At 37.8% G+C, this 19,929-nt stretch overlaps 1 protein-coding gene across 2 annotated transcripts in view; it reads left to right on the forward strand.

Annotated features, from left to right (window-relative positions):
* The window catches only part of scube3 (signal peptide, CUB domain, EGF-like 3), a 99,901-nt gene extending 80,787 nt beyond the window's left edge, over positions 1-19,114 (forward strand). For both annotated transcript variants that reach the window (XM_059333549.1, XM_059333550.1), the window contains 13 exons: positions 7,138-7,260; positions 7,419-7,535; positions 8,256-8,351; positions 8,474-8,590; positions 9,316-9,477; positions 10,348-10,551; positions 11,845-12,006; positions 12,100-12,267; positions 13,934-14,095; positions 14,180-14,377; positions 14,459-14,611; positions 16,650-16,729; positions 17,509-19,114. In XM_059333549.1, the coding sequence (XP_059189532.1) occupies positions 7,138-7,260; positions 7,419-7,535; positions 8,256-8,351; positions 8,474-8,590; positions 9,316-9,477; positions 10,348-10,551; positions 11,845-12,006; positions 12,100-12,267; positions 13,934-14,095; positions 14,180-14,377; positions 14,459-14,611; positions 16,650-16,729; positions 17,509-17,661 (1,895 nt within the window). In that variant the 3' untranslated portion in view covers positions 17,662-19,114. The remainder of the gene's footprint in view (positions 1-7,137; positions 7,261-7,418; positions 7,536-8,255; positions 8,352-8,473; positions 8,591-9,315; positions 9,478-10,347; positions 10,552-11,844; positions 12,007-12,099; positions 12,268-13,933; positions 14,096-14,179; positions 14,378-14,458; positions 14,612-16,649; positions 16,730-17,508) is intronic.
* The last annotated feature ends 815 nt before the right edge of the window (positions 19,115-19,929 follow it).

The following is a 19,929-nucleotide window of genomic DNA, read 5'->3' on the forward strand; positions in this document are numbered from 1 at the left end:
CCAGTGGTTATGGAGAAGTGTCCAAACTACAAAACCTTTCTACTGGGGTGCCTCAAGGATCAGTGCTAGGCCCCCTTCTCTTCTCAATTTACACCACCTCACTTGGCACAATCATCTGCAATCATGGCTTCTCATACCATTGTTATGCCGATGATACCCAGTTGTTCTTTTCCTTCCCACCAAACGACCCCACAGTCTCGGCCCCCATCTATGCTTGTCTAGTGGACATCTCCACATGGATGACACAACACCACCATCAGCTTAACCTCTCAAGACGGAGCTCCTCGTCATCCCAGCCCGTCCCACCTTATATCAGCCTATGAATCTTCAGTTTGGATCCATGCAACTCATGCCCACAAGCTTTGCACGAAACTTATGTGTCATGACTTGTTGACCAACTGACGTTCAAGGTTCATGTATCCTCAATTGCAGAATCTTGTCGATTCTCCCTGTACAACATCAGGAAAATCAGACCCTACCTGGCCGAGCAATCGTCACAACTCCTGATTCAGGCCCTTGTGTTATCGTGCTTAGACTACTGCAACTCTCTACTGGCAGGTCTTCCTGCTGCACCACCAAGCCTCTGCAGATGATCCAGAACGCGGCTGCACATCTGGTCTTCAACCAGCCCAGGAGAGCACAAGTCACTCCGCTCCTCATCTCTCTGCACTGGCTCCCAGTCACAGCCCGCATCAAATTCAAAGCCTTGTCTCTTGCTTACAAAAAAGCAATGGGCACAGCCCCTTTTTATCTGAACTCCTTTGTTCAGGTCCACAAACTCTCCCATCCACTACGCTCCTCGAGTGAAAGACGTCTGGCTCCTCCGCCGCTGAAGGCCTCTGCGTCTCAAACCAGACTCTTCTCTTCTGTAGTGCCCCGTTGGTGGAATAAACTTCCAAACTCCGTCCGTTCTGCTGAGTCCTTCTCAATCTTGAAGAAGAGACTGAAGACCAACTCTTTACTGAACACCTTCACTCTTGATCTACACTGATGACTATGACAAGTATCTCACTGACCGCTCTTGCGACCTAAAAGCACTTGTGTCCTAATGGACTCAAACTTAACCCACGGCACTTACTCTTGCTATGTTTCTTGACTTCATCCTTGCTTGTGCTGTATTTACTCTCATTTGTATGTTGCTTTGGATAAAAGCGTCCGCTAAATTACATCGTAGAATTGTAGAATTGTAGAATAAAAACATGGAAAAGTCCCTGCATGCAGCTGCGGTCTGGTGTTCAATAACTAGATGTAACTAAATGAAACTGATAGATTATCTCTCTTAAGCCAGCTTTAAGTTTCTGAAAGTTGATTTCCAAATCGATCGGAATGAGCTGAAACAGGTGGCTCCCTGGAAGGCAAGAAATCAATCGAGGAACTTTTGCTACACTTGGCAGTCATGTAAAGCTGTAGTTAATAGACTAAAACATGAAAAACTTCAGTTGTGGTCCTTCAAGGTGGAGTATGACCATGTTCATCAAACATTAGCAGGTACCTACAGTACTCTGGTGTGGAACAGATAGCAGAAACAGCCTTTGGTGTCAGGAGGAGGTGTGTGGGGGCGCGTCAGATCTGCCTGGCAGGCAGCAAGAGGCCCGCCAGAGCACATCAGGGTGGTGCGGCGGCCCTTTGATGGAGTGTGTATCACCAGTTAGAATCTGCTGCTGTCTCCAGTGCCTCAGGGCCTCACAGTAGTTCTGGGAGAGACAGCATATGCACTCGAAATACATAGCTTTGCAGTGATTTGTTCTGTGTTTTTTTTTTGTCTGTAGTTTGACAGGTCTACTGATCAGGAATGTTGCAACAGAATGTAGAATAAGAAATGGGACTAGAGAGCGGTAACGTGCAGATGTATGGGGTCGTGAGGTCTGCACCAACACAACAGTGCAGCTAGTTGGATCCTTAAAAAATAAAAAATAAGACCATATTTCTGACATGTCCAATAGAGGACCTTGGCACTCCTCTTTCTCTCAATGTTTCCTGTCTATATATCTCTAAAGGTAAAAATCTTTTTATGAGATCGGTTTGTTACGATGCAAGGGCCTAATGCTAATGCATCTTACAGTATACAGACACGTTTGAAAGTATGTAAAAACACTCTGCTATGATAAATATTTTAACGTGGTTAAAAAAACTTGAAGGGGCTGGTAGAAGCATCACGGCTAGAAGCAAACTACTCATCCTCCCTCACTGAGAAACTCTGGATCTGGCTTTTGCGCTCACCACTGTTGCTAATGTGTGAGGCAGATCGATGAAAGAGAAGTGTGAACAAGCTCGCGGTCTGCAGACTGCAGCGGTACTTTCGCCATCTCGTCAATTTTTTCTGTTCTAGGCAACATGGGAGAGACTCAGTCCAACAAGTTTGAGGAGTCCATTGTGCACCAAAATCGATGACTAGCAGACATATCAGAGTTGTAAGTGGTGTTAGCATCTATTATCGTTTGTTAGCTTATAACTGGCAGTGGTTGTGAAATATCTGCTGCAGTGTTACAATGTGTGTTTTAAGCTCTCTGTACTGACAAGTCCACTTTGTGCTGGAGGCTTCGGGTTTCTTTTGATTGGCTTTCGAAGTAGCAAGTGAATCATGGATTTCAGTAAAGTGCACAGTCATCTCCCCCGTCAGTAGAGGAATGTGAAAACACCTCTCTAATCACAAACGTTGCACGGATTAAAGTCAGTGTATACCAAGTCAAACATTTTAGGAGACATAAACATAAGAAAACACATTTTGTAATGGGGAGCTTGAAATGTTCCACCATTAAATACCTCCTCCTTATATAATGCTTAGTTGAAACAGAGTCAGAGAGATGGTAGTAATGCTGCTGGATTGTTTTATAATCTCATCCATCCCCTGAATGTGGTTAGAATAACACAAACTATATTTTCAAAATGGGTACAGTGGGTTCATGGGATCCATTCCACACATAGGAGCTGTATTAGCTGTCAGTTCAGATAATAAAAGCACCAGAATTGGATTTGTAGGGCTTTTACTCACATGATGGACTATGATCAGGATACACTGAGCGGCTGTGTAGAGAGAAGATGGTCAGGCGTAAGTGACTCCCTATACCATTGTTGAGAGAGAAGGTGATGAATGATTTCCTCTCGCTTTTCATCGGCGGTGTCGGAACTGTTAGATAACCCCAGAGATTTATGGCGCCTTCTGTTGTACTTTCTCCCTCTCTGGCCATAACCAGAGGTTACGTTATTCCCCATGTGGTTTATCAACTGAAATATAACTGCCAAACAATCCAGAAAGCTTTGCTCAGTGTTTAACAATAGTCTCACCCTAAACAAACCCAATTAGGTCAGGGACCTGCTGTCAAGCATTGTGCCGAGCCCTGTCAACATTCCTCCCAAGTGAGAGTATATCCAGCCATTCTCCCTCTCAGCTAGCAAAATAATCTGCTCATTTTTGCTTATCTGGTAGGAAAATTTACTTGGAGCAGTTGTGACTAAATACTTAAAAAATGCTTTTCTTCTAGGGTGACAAATATCTGTTTGTATATATAGATCTTTTTATTGGGATTACAAAAATATACAGAAATTGCAATTCTTTTCCAATTATTGTTGTGAAATGAATAAACCCAAGGACCTCAAAGAGAGACCCCACCCACCTGACAACAAGAACAAAAGAAATAGTCTCGGTAATTAGAATAACAATTTAACTAGAAGTTTGTCCCCATCACTTTTCAAAAGCATCATTTGTTAAAATGTTCTTAGCTTGCGCCCAAAAAATCTCTGCCAATTAAAATCTGATAATGTGAAAGTTTTGTTTGCATACAAATAAAACATACAATGCAATATAAATGTAGAAGAAGCAAAAAAAGGAATCAGTTGCAGCTGTGAATGTGATGGATATGGCTGACCATTACCGGTCAGCTTTGTTGTGCATTTTATTCTGAATATTTTGTATTTTTGACACATTAGAGGCCGACACTATGGTCTTTTTCATGTGTCATTATGCAGATTTCTTCCATCATAGTCTGTCTACTCTGACCTCATACTGACCTCCGTCCCATTACATTGCCTAAAACTGCATCTGTTGAAGACCACTTAAAAAAAAGAAATGTCATCGAAGCCCTTGTCTCCACCACTTTGAAACACAAAATAACACCCTAATTTAAGAGTTAAAGTAATCGACATAAGAATTCCGTTTATGAAAACATTTAGCAAATTGCCTTCACTGAGAATTTTATTTTTTCCAACTTAAGCAAATACACACCATCTCTAAGCCACAGGGAAGTAGACGGAGCCTCAGAGGATTTGCATACATAGTATACATAGATCTAAGAGAAAAGCAGAAGTTTTAAACCACACAGAGTTTATTACAGTCAATTGGAAAAATACAGAAATAGCTGTCTAGATTGTGTTCAGGGAAAAATTCTCTTAAAAACTCACATTGTAATGTTTGGACTGGGAGTCGCTGATGTTGATGATTAAGCAAACAAAAGTGATTAAAATTTAAAGATGGCAACATTTCCAAGAACTCCCAAGACCATGCCGAAATTCCTCACAAATTACACGAAGCAATTGTTGAGTCTGAACGTCAATTTGTTCTTTTCTTCTTCCTTGACTCATCTCTGCTCTCCTCTGTAAAAGCATGCAAAGAAAAAGCCTGTGGATGAAGGTCAGAATGCGTCTATTTGGTTACATTTCAAGTATGGGAGGAACAAAGAATTCAAAACAACAGTTGCTGGCAGATGAGCTGCACTTCCATCAGATATTCATTAGACTTCTTTGTCCTTTAAATTGAGTGCTTTGATGCAGAGGATAAGCTGCGCACCTCTCACGCAGCTCTGGCTACACATCACTGTTGATGAAGTCATCATGTTCAGAGAGTGCAGAGGCATGCAGGCTGTTTTTATTCAGGGTGAATAATTGAATGAGACAAGGAAGAGCATTTCATATCAGCGGGCCAGATCATCAATCACTGCCATTATCTCCGTCTCTTTCCTGGTGTCTCCGGCGCTTGTCCGCAGCCTGCCGCATCCTCAGCTCTACCCACTGAGCTAATTTTCTGTCTGGCGTCAATAGCAGCCAGCCTGCATCTGGATCCCGGATGCTTTTAGTGGTTTTAGCTCAGCATGTGTTTGAAAAGGTGATTATAATTTACTGCTCCCCACAAGTCTTCCTCGCTGAACGGCAGAGAAGTTCTGACCATGAAATTGAATGTGGCGACATCAAAACGGAGAATCACTTCTGTTTACATGCAAACACATTCATCTTCCGAGAATGTGGCGCTCTGACAGGATGAAGTGATTTGACCTCTTAGGAACTCCTCGTTCACAGCTGCACTCTTTCCTAATAGGCCAGTTTCTCTTTCATTTTATTCACATAATTGACTCCAGATCTTTTTAAACTGACCACATTGTTTCTCAGTGTTTTTGATTTTAGAATGATAATCATTTTCCTCCCTCATATTTTGTCAGAGTTTTTTAGCGGAGTTCCCATGAATCCTTAAAAAGTCAGGTTTTAAGGTCAGAAAATGTTTAAAACAGGGCACTGTGGCTCAGGAGGTAGAGCGCTAATCAGAAGGTGGGTGGTTCCATCCTTGGAAAAGGGATTTTAATCTCAATGAGGCTTTACCTGATTAAAGAAAGGATATATATATTCCTCAAAGGATATATATATTCCTCAAGTGTCCTTCGAAATGCTCCTGATGGCTTTATCATTGATGTGGCACCTTTGTAGCCTCTGCCACGAGTGAATGCTGGCTTGTGTTGTAAAGCACTTTGAGGTCGATAAGACTAGAAAAGCACCACATAAATTGAATTGGATTTACCATTAAAGCCTAATTTGTAAATCTTAAATGTTTATGTGAAGCATAGTTGCATGACAAATATAATTCCCCACAGGATTTACTTATTTAAATATTGTTTAGTCTTCGATTGTCCAGTCTGTTTCTTTTTCTCATAATGTTTAAATTGGTTCATTGCAGTCCACCTGCTCTCACAGAGGTAACAGGATTAAAGAACAACATGATGCTAAACTAAAGATAGAAACAAAACCCTCTGTTTTATTCTGAAGTTACAACCCCCATTCCAAAGAAGTTGGGACATTGTCTAAAACATACAAAAAGCAGAATGCAATAATTTTCTTATATTTTTGACATGTTTAATTGTGAAAAAACTGTATAAAGAAACTATATTGAAACTGTTACACTTTTGTTTTCTGTAAAAATGTACTCTTAATTATGAATTTTAGCAGAATGACAATGAGTAAGCATTTTTCTCAAGGTGTATGTGTCTTAATATTGGGATAGCCTCTATAAATATATACTATATTATATAGCCTAATAGTTTTACACAATAACATTTTTATTTAAAATGTTTTTTTGTAATAAGTGTTTATCTAATGTAAAGCACAGCAGTGGGATACAGTCCAATGTATTTGCCATTTATTTGATTACTTTATGAGATTTTACATGATTGTTTCATCAGCCCTAATATGCATTTGTGGTGCTGTGGAGGATATTTTCTCAGGTAGGGTCTTAAAAAGGTCTTAAAAAGCATTTCTTTTTTTTTTTAAAGTATGCAGCAACCCTGAGTAGATATTTACAAGTCGTTGTTTCAGTGACACTACCGGTCAAATTTTTTCCAGTTTTTTATTGAAATTCAAGCAGTTCAAGTCAAATGAACAGCTTGAAAGGGTACAAAGGTAAGTGGTGAACTGCCAGAGGTAAATAAAAAAGGTAAGCTTAACCAAAACTGAAAAATAATGTACATTTCAGAATTATACAAGTAGGCCTTTTTCAGGGAACAAGAAATGGGTTAACAACTTAACTCTATGGAGTCTTGGGCTATTTTGTCCATTTTTGAATTATTTTCATGTCTTTGTAAGTCATTTTGTTTCTTTTTTTAGTCATTTTGTGTCTTTTTTTGGTCATTTTGTGTCTTTTTTAGTCCTTTAGTCCAACATAAAATGTGATTTTGAATCTTTTTTTTTACTTTCAAAACACTATCATGCTCAATAAAGAATTTTAAATGTTTCAAATGTGCATTAATTTCAGAGTACACTGAGACATTAAGCTGCATCATTTTCAATTCAATTCTGGAAAAGTTGGTGTGTTCTAAAACTTTTGACCAGTAGTGTATGTGTGTGCACTAAATGTCTGTATGTCAACATATTTATTCCTAGATATTGATGAATGCAGCATAAACCGTGGAGGTTGTAAATATGGCTGCATCAACACTCTGGGGAGCTACGAGTGTACCTGTCCACCAGGGTACAAGCTGCACTGGAACAGGAAAGACTGTGTTGGTATGTAGCAGCACTGCCCCCCTGTGGTGACTTCACTGACACACACACACATCACAGCACATCAGTCTCTTCATACCAGCACCTGGGTGATTTCTCTCACTCTCTCTGCTTTCTTTGCCAACAGTGTGTGATTCTCTGTGGGTTTTATTTTCCCTCAGAGTTGGTGAAATGTCCTCTTGGACTGTTGGCACCAAAGGCCACTCTGACCTGTAGCAAGACGGGCAAGAAAGAGAGCTGCTCTCTTACCTGTGCCTCTAAGGCTCACTATCTGGCAGGTATGTCACCCACACTGAAGCTATGCTTAACCCTCCTGTCGTCCTTCCGGGTCAAATTGACCCAATCTGTTTTGACTATTCCTTCTTTCCTCCCTCCTCCTGCCTTCCTCTCTTCTTTCCTCCTTACTTCCTTCTTTCCTCCCTCCTCTATCCTCCGTCCTTCTTTCCTTCCCTCGCCCCTCCTTTCTTTCTTTCCTTCCTTTCCTTTCCTCGCTCCTTCCCTTCTTTTCTTTCCTCCTTCCGCCATCTCCTTTCCTTTCTCTCTTCTTTCCTTCCTCCTGATTTCCTCTCCTTTCCTCCTTCCTTCCTTCTTTCATCCCTCCCGCCTCCATCCCGTCCTCTATCCTCCTTCCTTCTTCCCTTCCCTCGCCCCCCCTTTCCTTCCCTCCTTTCTTTCTTTCTTTCTTTCTTTCTTTCCTTCCTGCCTCCCTCCTTTTCTCCCTCCTTCCTTCTTTATTTTTTCCTTCCTTTCTTCTCCTCCTCCCCTTTCTTTCCTCCATCCTCCTTCCTTTCTCTCTCCTTTCCATTCTTTCTCCTTTTCCTCCTCTCTTCTTTCCTTCCTCCATCCTTCTTTCTTTCCTTCCTTCTTTCCTCCATCCTTTTTTACTTCCCTTTGCGTCCTTCCCTCTTCTTCCTTCCTTGACCCGAGGACAACAGGAGGGTTAATTCAATATTTTAATCATTTTCTGGACTTATTTTGTTGTTTGTGGCCTTTTGCAGAGTCTGACAACAGCTACTCAGTCAGTTGTGGTATCCCCATCCTCAGAGGGAAGTCTCCCGCCAGGCTCAACTCCAGCAGCAGTCAGAGCTGCATAGGTTCGCTGCCCTCCAGATTCCTATAATCAAACTCTTTTCAGCCATCAGTCATTGTGTCTTTGCTGTGGCAGCAGTGTGATGTTGCAGTGTGCTCCTACCCACTGTGCTGTGTTTGTCTGTAGAGACTTTGGCCCCTCCAGTGAAGCAGACGGCTTCTTTCAAGATTAAAAATGCCAAATGTCACCTGCACCCGAAGCTGACCGGCAGGACGGAGGACAGAGGACGGACACTTGGACCAGGTCGGTCTTAATCTGTGTGTGCTGCTGTATACATATGCTGTTATTTGTTTACATCTAAAGGGATGTACGGTATGTTTTTGGGGCTGAAACAATCATAGGATTGTTGAAAATGTAGCACCAACATTAAAATGAATGAATCGCTTTAACCTCTTCCACTCCACCCAGCGTTTTTACTGTCTTTTTAGTTCGGGGACAGGGGACAGGTCAACAATAGATGAGACATAGAAGTGGTGAACATCATCCCAAAGAATAGTGCAGCTCACCACTATGTGTCAAGTTTTCGTTAGTCATATAACTGTAATACAAATTAAATGAATGAATGAATTAAAACTGTGAAAGCGTATAAGTGCATACAACATTATTATTTCAGTACACAAAGTCTATTTGCATGCTCAATTATGTCTGTTTTTTGGGTTAATGTCATTTGTTTAACACATATAGTGCTAAAGTTTGCCTTTGAATTGATCAAAAATGGTCAAAAATCCAATCTAAAACCAATTTCGTCTGAAGTTGCTACACCAGAACCCAAGAAATATTGACTGTTTCATCCTCCAACTGATGAGCTCTAGGACTATCCCCAATATAAGTACATGATGATGATGTATCTGTTACATTTGAGTCGTAGTTTCCAAGAGCCTATTTACCTTGAGTCTCAAACATTAATCTGTATTATTTGTAATTTATTGACGTGCGGTTGGGCTTTACTGATATCTCGTTGTCCACAGGAGGGGGGCAGCCCTGCAGCAACTGCCTGGTGACATTTGTCAACCTCAAATGTGATTCCTCTAAGAAAGCTAAAGGTCGACGTGCTCGCAACCCAGCTAACAAAGAGGTAACACGCATCACTTTGGAGCTGGAAGCTGAAGTCAAACCTGGAGACACGACAGGTCGGTCAAATCGTTCAGTACAATCTGCTTACAGTTGTTACTGCCTGTGACTTCTTAGTCATTTTACTGAAATGTAACAAAGGACATTAACTAACAATTCCAATTATTTTACTTGCATATTTTCTACTCATGCCTCTTTATAACTCCACTACAATTCAGAGGGAATATTATCATTTTTAGTCCTACGATTATGTGACAGCTTCATTTAGTTCACAAATTGAAATTTTTGCACACAAAAGGTTAAATTATGCAAGTAAAGCTCAAACAATCATTTGATTGACACAAAATTAATTGAGTATTTTTTCATATTTTAATTTTCAATGTTTGTACTATTGATTGGACAAAAACAAAAAACAAGCATTATGAAGGTGTCACTTTGAGCTCTGGGTAATTGTGACTGGCTTTATTGCTATTTTCAAATATTTACAAACCAAACCGTCAATTAATTAAAAAATGATCAGCAGATTAACCCAGAATGGAAATCATTCAGCAGTTCTGTACAAAATAGTTTTAAAAAATTCCAACTCAAGCAACCACAAGAGTAAAATCCTGTTTGTACATTAATGCATGAGCAATAATATTCTTATTATATAATATATAATAGAGAAACAGTCACAAAAGCAACAACATTTCTACTTTTAATACTTTTAATTATTATACTTTTTTTGTAACCAAGTATTTTTACAGCGTGGTGTGAATACTTTTACTTAGGAAAAAATATACTAAAACACCATTGTGTACAGTAGATAATAATGGCTTGTTTTTTGTTTTTTTACAATGAAGTTTAAAAATGTGTTATTTTCCAGCACACATGTGACTTGCTGTGTGTTTGTGACTGAAACATGGTATGTTTTATTGAACCATAAACAGGAAGCTGTAATCTCAGCTGCCTGAGACAACGCATGGAGAAGCAGGTTAAGACGTATATAAAGGCTCTGAAGAAGTCCATCAACCAGGAGCGCTTCCTCATCCGAGTTGCTGGTTTGGAATACGAAGTGGCCCAGAAACTTCCACAGGCTGCTCCCGTACCGGAGAACTGTGGGCCGGGCTGGGAGAGGGAAAGCGGCCGATGTGGTAAGACCGGAGAGCTGGACAATAAGCCGGGTTACTTATTTTACTGTGAAGTATCAGAAATATCAGAACATTAGAATCTGACATTTTGTTAAAGCCATTTAAGTTCAAATTGAAGGGAAATGGGTTTGCAGAAGTACAAAGAAGGAAAGAATGCAAATATAAATATATAAAATATCAGTTAGGTGCCAATACAAAAGATACACAATGCGAAAAATATAAACAACTTAATGGTAATGATCATCAGATGTGACAAATAGTTGTGTATGTACAATATCAGATCTATGCTCTCATTATTTACAATACAAGGTCTTCTTCTCATTTTAAGTGTCTTCTTAAAAAACACCTCTTCTCGTTGGCTTTTAACACCACGTAGAGTGTTGTTTTTATGATTTTATCATTTTTGTTTGTATTTGTATACATGCATATTTTATTTTGTGCAGGCAGTACATTTTATTTTATTTATTTTTATCCTATTTTTAATTTATTTTATCTTATTGCATTTTACTGTCCTGTTGTTTTCTACATCTCTTTGTATTGTGTTATCTATTTATTGTTTGTGCAGCACTTTAGAACCTTGTATTTGCTAAAATTGTGCTAAATAAAGTGGATTGGATTGCATTGGAACTTTATAATACCCATATTTATAGTAGGTTTTAAAGACAATTATTAACCATTAACATCCACTCTATCAATCTATGTAATGTCTGTATATGTTTTACAACCCCTTTCTTAAAAGTTTACAAATTATTTGGCAAATAAACAAAAAGTAAATTAAATAAAATGTTATGAGTGCAACAATAAATTGTAATAGCAAAGCAAGTAAAGTATTACTAATAATAGGTAATCCATGATAAGTGATGGTTTTTATAAAATGTTACCCTGTTTTTTTTTAATATATATTTTTATTGATTCACAGTTGCAGTAAACAGTACAATCGAAGAGACATATTTTCATTTTCTTATATAACCCAACACCCATTCCACTCCCCCAGAGACCCTTACATCGTTGTATTAATAGGTTAATACACCAGATCAGTTAAAACAACAGTGTGTAGAAAAAAAAAATTAATATTAAAAAAAAAAATATATATATATATATATATACACACACCCATACATAAAATATATATAAAATAAAATAATTAAAAAATAAGTAAAAAAAATAAAAATATAAAACATACATATATACACATACACACATACACATACACACATACATATACACCCTGTTTTTTGAACTGGTTAAAGTGAAGTGTTTCCTCTCTGACCGGAGCCGTTGTGGATGTTCTCTCAGTCAGATGCTTGTCGGGGTCTTACTACCACGGTGAGCAGGAGCGCTGTGTCCAGTGTCCACCTGGCACCTTCCAGGAGAAGGAGGGGCAGCTGGCCTGTGACCTCTGCCCCGGCAGTGATGGCCACGGGCCTGTCGGGGCGCGAAACATCTCCTCCTGTGCAGGTAGCCTAGTTTAAAGTCCCAGAGACAATGATTAATATGTACTTCTGATGTCCTGAGTAAACCTTCTGTCTGTGTTCTACAAATCTAATCCAGGCCAATGTCCAACTGGGTCCTTCTCCAGCGATGGGTTCAAACCCTGCCAGGCGTGTCCTCAGGGCACCTACCAACCAGATTTGGGACGGACCCTGTGTTTCCCGTGTGGGGGGGGACTTGGCACCAAGCGGGAGGGTGCTAGTTCCTTCCATGATTGTGAAGTCAAAGGTCAGCTTTGTCGTCTTTTTTTTTTTCCAGCAACCAGCAACGCTTAAAAATACAATATATAACAAAATAGTGCAGACATAAAAAACATCAATGTCATTAATTTATTAAATAAATAAAAATCGTATGCCTCTTTTCTATTTGCATCCTTCTGATTTAAATATCAAAATAAAGTTTTTCAACAGGTTAATACATTTAAAAATAAAATAACAATAATAAATCTAGTATTAGCGGTACATGCGCCGTATAATACCGGCGGGTCAGCTTTTATAGTACAATAATAATATAATAATTTGGTATTGGCTGGCGGGCCAAATAAAATTACACTGACACCCCTGCTTTATAGGGTACTCCTGGAAATTGAAAATGTCAACCCTGAAGTGTTATTGGAGGATATTACAAGACTTTTTGCAAAATGTTTCATTTTTATATTGCAAATCGAGGTCAATTGTGTCATTATTATTATTATATTTATTATAGTCTCTTTCCCACAGCAACCCTAAATAGACAATAACACATCATTTGCATACATCACCACTTTATATTTTACCTTTAAACTATTTATTATCTTTTTAGACTACTTATTACATATGCATAATGTCTGAATGTCTTTTTTAAAGCACCTTTAGTAATATATTTTTTTAATACAATGACAATAAAGGAAAGCTTGAATCTTGTATGATTTACTGATTGGTCAGATGCCACAGTGTCACTATCTGTGATGTAGAGTCAGATCAATGATAGGTATTATGGTTTTGCCAAAAATGCTTTCTGTTCGAGACCAGAAATTTCAGTCTGTCCACCGGCTGCTGTCACTCTGCCGGAACAGGTGTCAGTTAATTCTGTTGATTGCTTTGATCTGATTGCCTTTGATCTTTGATGTGATTACAGTTACAGATACACACACACACACACACACACACACACATGCGCATAAGCACGCACACTCCTCACATATGCATACACATGCTTCAAACACACGCACGCACGCACACACACTTTGAGGTTAAAGGGCATAGTTTGAAATCTCTGAAGAATCTCATCATAGTGTACACACACCGGCAGTAGCCCCCGTGGCCCTTTTAGAATTTCCCCAGAGGAAATTTTCTAGTTGCATTTTACTGTCTTGTTGTTTTCTACATCTCTTTGTATTGTGTTATCTATTTATTGTTTGAGCAGCACTTTGGAAACCTTGCGTTTGCTAAAAATGTGCTAAATAAAATGGATTGGATTGGATTGGAACTTTATAATACCCATATTTATAGTAGGTTTTAAGGACAATTATTAACCATTAATATCCAGTCCATCAATCTATGTAATGTCTGTATATGTTTTACAACCCCTTTCTTAAAAGTTTACAAATTATTTGGCAAACAAACAAAAAGTAAATTAAATAAAATGTTATGAGTGCAACAATAAATTGTAATAGCAAAGCAAGTAAAGTATTACTAATAATAGGTAAACGATATTCATGATAAGTTTAATATTTGTAAAATAACATGTGATGTAGAAAATCATGTGGTTCAATGACCTCACGGAGAGCGAGGAGAACTGTTATAGATGTCCGCTCAAGTTACCAAATATGGTTCTGCAAAAAAAAACAATAAGCACGGTAAACAATCTGCAAAACCTACCTTACCTAATGCATATCTTTATTTCTACCCTGCAGTTCAGTGTTCTCCAGGTCATTATTACAACACCACAGTACACCGGTGTATCCGCTGCCCAGTGGGGACGTATCAGACAGAGTTCAGACAGAACTACTGTATTACCTGTCCTGGGAACACCACCACAGATTTTGATGGTGCCACAAGTGTCTCCCAGTGCAAGAGTGAGTATGAAAATGACTATTTGGTGTCTTCAGGTTTCTTAAATGTGAGCTGGAGACTGATTTGTTTTGTTTGTGTGTGTCTAGACAGGCAATGTGGTGGTGAGATGGGCGAATTCATGGGTTATATTGAGTCACCTAACTATCCTGGTAATTACCCTGCTAATGTGGAGTGTATATGGAACATCAACCCGCCCAGCAAGCGCAAGATCCTAATTGTGGTGCCAGAGATTTTCCTGCCCTCAGAGGATGAGTGCGGAGATGTGCTGGTTATGAGGAAGAACTGTAAGTTAGTGTTTATATTGTGATATATTTGCACCATATAAACCTCATTAGTCACCATTGTTCTTTATGTGCACCTGTAAGGGTCAGCCACATCCATCACCACATATGAGACATGTCAGACGTACGAGCGGCCCATCGCCTTCACCGCTCGCTCCAGACGTCTCTGGATTAACTTCAAGTCCAATGAGGCAAACAGCGCCAGAGGCTTTCAGATCCCTTATGTTACTTATGATGGTATGTAACACGTTCATCAGCAAACTATCCACACATTAACCCTTTGATGCACAACATATTGGATAAACATATTCATTCCCCATGTTATTTAATGCTTGCTGTGTGTTTCTGTGCTCATAAAATCATATTTTATGATTGAATATTACAAGTATTCTTTAAATATCTTGTTTTTGATAACAACAGATCATTATTTCCATTTTGTCTCTCATACTTTATGAAGAAAAAAAGTTTTTGTATTATTACATAGCTAACTACTTGGCTAGATAGCTTGTTAAGCTAACTACTTAGCCAACAAGTAAGCTAAGTAGTTCGCTTAGCAAGCTACTCAGCTAAATACTTAGCCCAGAAGTTAGCTAAGTAGTTAGCTTAGCAAGCTACTTAGCTAAAAAATGGACATGGGTCATTTTTGACCCATGTTGTGCATTAGAAGAGTGACACAAAAAGGGATTTTATTAAAAAATGAATAAAGGAAAACTTAAAATTAGGAAAAAACAAAAACAAACTAATTGAGGAAAACCTGGAATACTGAATGATGAACATGATTTATTGTAAAGATATAGAACATAAAACTCATACATATCGGGTCACTTTAGACCCATGTTGTGCATCAAAGGGTTAAAAAAACAGATATACAGCACATCAGTAAATACAGTTTACAGAAAAATACAAATAATTGAGATAGTAAAATAGAAAATAACACAATTTATTGTTAAATGTTAAAATGCTAATAATGGCCCAAAAATTCTATAATATGTTGAAAAAAATTATAATTTAGTATGATCAAAAATGCTTAAAAAATGGCCCTATTATAGTAGTATAGTATGTTAAAAAGTGATTTTAAAAAACCCACAATATTATAGTATGTCCAAAATGTTTTTAAAAATGCCGTATTATACTATGTACAAAAATTTAAATAAACAACATGCTACAGTATGTCCAAAAATGCCATCAAAAAAAGGTGACTTTCTAAAATTTCTATGAATGCTAAAAAATTGTCAAATTACACTCTGTTGATACATATAGCAGTATAGTATGTAAAAAAAAACACCATATTATAGTATGCCCAAATATGAAAAAAAAACATATTTTACTATTTTGAAAAATGTATGTTGTCGATGCATATAGTAGTATAGTTTGGCCAATAATGACAGAAAAACACCATATTATGGGATGTCAAAAGTCGGAAAAAAGGCATATTATAATATGTCGCAAATTTTTTTTTTAAATCATGACATTTTCAAATTCCCTGAAATGCTTAAAATGATGTTATTATGCTGTGTTGATTCATGGATTCAGTGGTATAGTTTGTCAAAAAATGACAGAAAAACATGTGCATGTCGATTTATGTCAAAAATGGTCAAATTTTAAAATGCTTAAAAATGCTTAAAAATGTCTTTGTCAGTCTGTTGATACATATTAGGATGTAGTTTATCCATAAATAACAGAAAAACACCATATTAAGGGATGTCCAAAACTGGACCAAAAAAGAGTCATACTATAGCATGACGATTTTTGTCCAAAATGGTCAAATTTTAAAATGCTAGAAAATTACTTTATTATAGTCTTTTGATACATATGAGAACATATTTTGTCTATAAATACTCTGTTGATACATGTAGCAGTATAGTTTCTATGAAAACATCATATTATGTGATGTCCAAAAATTTGTCCCAAAAAGGCCATACTATGTCGAAAAACACATGTCCAACAATGTAAAAAAAACACACAAAAAATAAAAACCCACCATACTATATAGTATGTCCAAAAATGTAAAATAAAATGTAAAAAACTGTCATATTTTAGTATGCCCAAAAATGTCCTATTATAGTCTGATAATATCATAGAATGCCTTAAAATGTAGTAGAATATATATGAACTACTGACACTTTAATGTTACTCTATAAGTTATAAATCAAAGGACGTTTCTCTGCATTTTGTCTCACACCTGTGTTTTTAATATGATTTTACCACCTAACTTTGATACACACGATATAACATGACTAGAAGTAACTAGTGTTGTGTTTTTTTTTTAATTCAGAGGACTATGAACAGCTCGTAGAGGATATAGTGCGAGATGGAAGACTCTACGCCTCAGAAAACCATCAGGAAATCCTCAAGGTTAGTAGATGTGCTTTACCTTAATGTGATGAATTGTGGCTTAATCTCACCACGTAGGAGATGTGACTCATTAAGCTGCACCTTAGGTTGTTGTTAGGCTAAACAAACATTTCTACTTGCATGAGTCAGATCGTTTGTTATTATTGAAAAGATTTATCGTCATGTGGTTGGTGTGTAATTTGTTTTCCAGCATTGTGTAATACCTTCAATACAAACTAGTTTTAACCCTTTGATGCACAACATGGGTCTAAAGTGACCCGACAGTTTTTATGTTCTATATCTTTGCAATAATTCATCGTTGAGTATTCCAGGTTTTCATCAATTAGTTTGTTTTTGATCATCATACATCCTAATTTTTATGTTTTCCTTTATTCATTTTTGAATAAAATACCTTTTTCTGTCACTATTCTTCTAATACACAACATGGTTGAAAAATGAGCCATATCCATTTTTTAGCTAAGTAGCTTGCTAAGCTAACTACTTAGCTAACTTCTTGGCTAAGTAGTTAGCTTAGCAAGCTACTTAGCCAAGTAGTTATGAGAAGCAAAATGAAAATAATGATCTGTTGTTATCAAAAACAAGATATTTAAATAATATTTAGAATGTTCAATCATAAAATAAGTTGATGTCAAAAGATAGAGCACAGAGACACACAGCAAGCAATAAATAACATGGGAAATGAATGCGGGTCATTTTTGACCCATGTTGTGCATCAAAGGGTTAAGGATGAAAATACGTATTTAAGTGTATCATTTACATCCGTGTGTTTCTCCCTACAGGATAAAAAACTGATTAAGACTCTTTTCGATGTGCTGGCTCACCCAAACAACTACTTTAAGTACACCACTCGGGAGTCCAACGAGATGCTTCCTCGCTCCTTCATACGTCTCATAAGCAGCAAAGTCTCAGCTTTCCTGCGACCATACAAGTAAAGCTCACACAGCTGCCGAAGCACCGGATCACGACCTCCCTCCCCCCGACGTCCCCCTCCACCTTACAAGCCGCAACTCTTACAGGACTTAAAAAACACAAAACATACTAGTGTGTTTACTCTTATTTTCCGTAGGCTTTGACAATAAACACTATGCAGACCTGAGAAATACTGAAAATTTGTGTTTTAGGTTTTTTGTCAGTTTCCATTCAGCGCAGGTCTGCAATCCCGAGCTCAAGCGTTAGTGGGGATGTAGAGTTTGTGAGTGGGTTTGGTTTCTGTTGTGCAATGAGACCACAAAAAAAGAAATAAAATAGAAACGCCTATTTCAGACAATAGGAGTGACGTTCTGTGTGCGCGGTTTGAGCTTGTTATTGTATTTGCTTAAATGAGCGGTCTGAGTTTCAACTCCTACCATTAAGTATGACTGTGAGTGTTGTGTAACCCTAGTTCCATCTTCAGTGTCTGTGTGCTGCCTCGAGGAGGAGCGGTTGTTAAATTCATGTCGCAGCTGCTTTCAGGTCATTCAAAGCCTTACTATATTTGAGCTCTTAGAGCGGTTTCCAAGGGTTTTACTGTTAAAACAGTTAATCTATATTTTGTTCCTTCTGTCTAGACAGTACCAGCGTTTTCCCACCTTCGGATAATTTCTGTTGCTCTTTTCTGTTTTTTTAAAGCCAACTTAAAAGCAAATAGAAACAGGTGATGTATCATTCCAGGAACATAGTGGACATTTGGGAGATGAATAACAAACTAATAATTGTGAGAGCCACAGAAATGAGGTAATGTGATGTCTAGTGGAACATGTCTCAGAGAGAGATAGAGAGAAATGTCTTTGAGGGACATTATGTTTGCTGCTTCTTTTAAAAGGTCACTTTAATTCTTCAATCTCATTGTCTTTCTGATGTACTCTACACACTAATAGTCTCTAGGTTTAAAACTAAAGGAAGCTCCGCGTCTGAAATACTTTAGTTCTTACACACAGTAAGTTGATAATGTCACATTGTCTGTCTGTGGACTACCAGTTTTATTGTGTTTTTATTTCAAAATTGTAAATAATGAAAATAAATTAGACGAGGGTTGAATTCTTTAATCCTAAATTTCTTACGCAGGACGCCCAAAATCATTATCTGCCCCACCTGTCTCAGATCCAAAGACACCCAGCGCCCCTCTTCAAACAGCCCCGTCACGTTTTGTTCTGTCCCAATGAAGACAGCTCTTCCAAAGACCGCCCAAGAAAGGCGGGTCACTTTGTTTTGTGCACTAAATTTAGAGCCCGTCATCCTACCTTTCTTAGAACAAAGTGAAATGAACGAAAACAACGCGTCTTAATTTTGGTTACACCAGACGGTGACCCACAACGAAGCTTGTGAAATGTGTTTTAGGCTGCATTCTTGTTGAGACTCATTGTATTAAATATTTATCAGTCACTCTGGGCAGAAGATGTTTGGGTTTTAACGTGTAACTGCTTCTCTTATTCAGAGAAATACAAAAAAAGTTCAAATAAATTAAAGTCAAGAAATGTAATAAAAATGAGCATTTGGTGTGTTTAAAAAAAAATCTTTGTGATTTCAAAACAGTGACCAAAACAGGGTAAAATGATTTAAGTTTAGCAAATAAAATCTAACAGTTTGCTTGTTGTTAGGATCTGCCAAGTAATAAAAGGAATTATCGGACATTTTGGGAAATACGCTTATTTGCTTTCTTGTGGAGAATTACTGATGCCATGCTTGTCTGAACAGTAAATATGAACCATGAGACAGCTAGCCGGGGGGAATCCACCAATTATACATTTCTGCTAGTCTGCAGGAAAAAAAAAAAAATACATGTTATGGAAGCAAAATAGCCCAGAAATAATTAAAAAAAAGAATAAAAAAGCCCAATGCATGGGAAAGAAAACAAATTGAAGCACAATGTTTTGCCTGTAAAAAATAAAATAAAATCACCACATTGTGGTTATGTGGTAAACAAAATTCTAGGAAGGATTCGGTAAGAAAGTGAATAATTATTTCTCAAAATTTAGTGACTGTTCCTCTAACGTGATAAGCACCACCACTGCAGTCCAATTGATACGTGACTGTGTGGTCAGTGATAACCCCGACCCTCTAACCTGTACATTCAACCCTCTGAAGAAATTAAATTGAGTCTATTTTGGGGGCTGTGTTTTGTCCCCCAGTTGTGTAAATAAAAAGTGAGATGATACGCTTCATATCCTGTACCAAACTGTATTTTAAGTACCCTGACTTTAGGATGACAAAGGGATTCTGAC

The sequence above is a fragment of the Centropristis striata genome, chromosome 5 (genome assembly GCF_030273125.1).
Source record: "Centropristis striata isolate RG_2023a ecotype Rhode Island chromosome 5, C.striata_1.0, whole genome shotgun sequence".
In the NCBI taxonomy this organism is placed as follows: Eukaryota; Metazoa; Chordata; class Actinopteri; order Perciformes; family Serranidae; genus Centropristis; species Centropristis striata.